The 2,530-nt window shown below is 39.7% G+C and overlaps 1 protein-coding gene across 1 annotated transcript in view; it reads right to left on the bottom strand.

The window, feature by feature from the left end:
* The window catches only part of gdpd1 (glycerophosphodiester phosphodiesterase domain containing 1), a gene marked incomplete at its 3' end in the record, with an annotated part of 12,948 nt that continues 10,418 nt past the window's right edge, over nucleotides 1-2,530 (bottom strand). The window contains 3 exon segments of the mRNA XM_032512196.1: nucleotides 1-489; nucleotides 1,709-1,760; nucleotides 2,013-2,072. Coding sequence (XP_032368087.1) covers nucleotides 355-489; nucleotides 1,709-1,760; nucleotides 2,013-2,072 — 247 coding nt within the window.

Below are 2,530 nucleotides of genomic sequence, written 5' to 3' on the forward strand. Positions count from 1 at the left end.
AAAAGGCTGCTGATAAATTAACACTGAACTGCAACTGCAGGTGTTTTTACTTGTACAACACCTCAACCACATCTGCCATTTACTTGAGTTAAAGCATTACAAAAAAGGCGTATAACTGAAAAAAATATTTTCAAGTAAAAAGCTGTTAATCTATTATGAAATTCAAGGCTCAAAAGAACTGCACAGAACCCTATATTTCGATGGCCATTGTGTCTTATTTAATAGATATACTTAAAAAGATTGTGTGGTGTTAAATAGCTGTGTGATACGGATAGAAATGTCACATTGATGTGAGGGTACACAGATATCTATTGGGGGAACACAGAACACAAATCATAAGGAGATTCTGGCAGGTCACTGGGGCTTTGAAATGCCATTCCTGTCTAAGAAGACTTTAAGTCTGGTGGGAAAATCTGTCATAACTCCCGTGGCTCCCAAGTCAAATGCCCTTTGAAAGTCCTCCTCGTCGTTCAGCACCCAAACGTACACCTGAAACCAGTTGCAGGACTTCGTTAACACACACATCACACAGCGGAGGGAGTCACACAATGATAAAGAATGCTTCTGTACTCTAAAAACCTTGTTAGCGGCCACTCTAGGCTATTTTTGGAACTTGTAGGAACCATGGAGATTTCCCAGTAACTGCTCTTAAAGGGGCACTATGCAGTTTTGGCCTTGCATTTTGATCGCAAGTTTCTCTATAAAGCTCCCCCTACAGCTTTGGAATAGATATTTGGCAGCTCCTATGTTTACTTGTGTTTGACTCCTCGCTTGGCTGAAAGTTGCAAGGATGTTTTTTTCACTCACAGACGCTAGGGGGGGAGCAAGACGATCACCATTCAACTCAAAGAAAGTTATATAACCTATCCAATGACTCCAAAGTTGTTCAGTTAAGGTAAATTAAGCTGAAAAAACTGCATAGTTCCCCTTTAATTACAAGCATAACACTGTAACAACTACAACAACCGGCTCTCAGCACGTAGGCTCTGTCACTGCCCAACGTGAGGGGAGTGCAGATTTGAGTTGTGCATGCTCAGATTTAAACGGTTTACGACATAACTATCATACTGAAATTTGTGAAATCCATTAAATAAACTTTTCTCATTACAAACAATAACAGAAGATGACTGTTTGGTTGCTAACGTTAGCTCAAAACACCATTCAAGTGAAAAAAAAGCCTTCTATAACAACAAATACAAAAAAAAACTCTACTAAATTGACTTTATTGAGAAGAGGTCACTGATCATTATTATGCAGACACAATTTTAATCCACTATGCATTATATCATCTATATATAGAAGTTTTCTCTTTTCTAAGAAAAACTACAATAACAGTACAATAGCACAGGGGTGGCAGTAGCTCAGCCCATAGGGAGCTGGGTTGGGAACCGGAGGGTCACTGGTTCAACTACAACCAAAAAGTAGGGAGTGTGGATTGGTGGCTGGAGAGATGCCGCTTCACCTCCTGGGCACTGCCAGGTGCTGTTGAGCAAGGCACCGTACCCCCCACCCGCTCAGGGCGCTGGTTCAGCTGGCAGCCCCCTCACTCTGACATCTCTCCATTAGTGCATGTATAGATCCTGAGCATGTGTGTGTGTAGTTCAGGACTGTGTGTGATTACTAACAAAATGTGGACACAAAGTGTAAATTGTAATTTCCCCCTTGGGGATTAATAAACAGATTAAAAAAAAAATTAAATTAGCTTTACCTGTATTCCCCTGGCAGTTAGATGCTCAAAAAGAGCTTTCCTCATCAGCAAACTGCAAGAGACAAGTACATACTCATCTGCATGGAGAAACAAGTAAACTGTAGCAAAGCTAGATAGCGGATTAGTTGCGCAATTGCACAAGGTTTTGCATTAATCATGGTCACACAGTAATGTATGAGTGTATTATTTTGTAAAAAGTTATCAGAATTTTTTTTTGTTCAAAAAAGTATCAGCACTTCTCAAAAACACAAATATAAAGTGTTCAAAAGAGAGAAATACATAAACAGACAAATGATTTACTTACGTGTCTGCCAGCCAGGTGATGAATCGCTGACTCCTAGATAATCTGTTGGGATCCTTTAGTCTGCAGAACCACACAGAAAGAAGTGTCCAAAAGTTACATCAAACTAATGTAGTTGCCACAGTAAGACTTGACATAAAAAGTCTTCTCAAATGTGGTGGCTGGTGGGAAATTGTCAATCACTGCTCTCACACTTTTGCACGACAGGTTATTGGAGTTGCAGAATGATCTATACAGTTAAATTAACTCCAGTCAAATACACCCAACAACAGCTGAAATACACTATAGGAAATTAAAGCTGGAGTAGGCAATATATTTGGTGTTATTGTGCAAAAATTGCATAATAACTTATGAGAATGTATTAATTCAAGTGGTCTGATGGAAAACTTTAACTCCTACACCTCTGCCCGGCTCAGTTTTTAGGCTTTCGATAATCTAGTCTGTGATGGGAGACTTTGACAAATCACAGGTCATTTTAGAGAGAGAGAGAGAGAGAGAGAGAGAGAGAGAGAGAGAGAGAG

This window comes from Etheostoma spectabile, chromosome 3 (assembly GCF_008692095.1).
Source record: "Etheostoma spectabile isolate EspeVRDwgs_2016 chromosome 3, UIUC_Espe_1.0, whole genome shotgun sequence".
Classification (NCBI taxonomy): domain Eukaryota; kingdom Metazoa; phylum Chordata; class Actinopteri; order Perciformes; family Percidae; genus Etheostoma; species Etheostoma spectabile.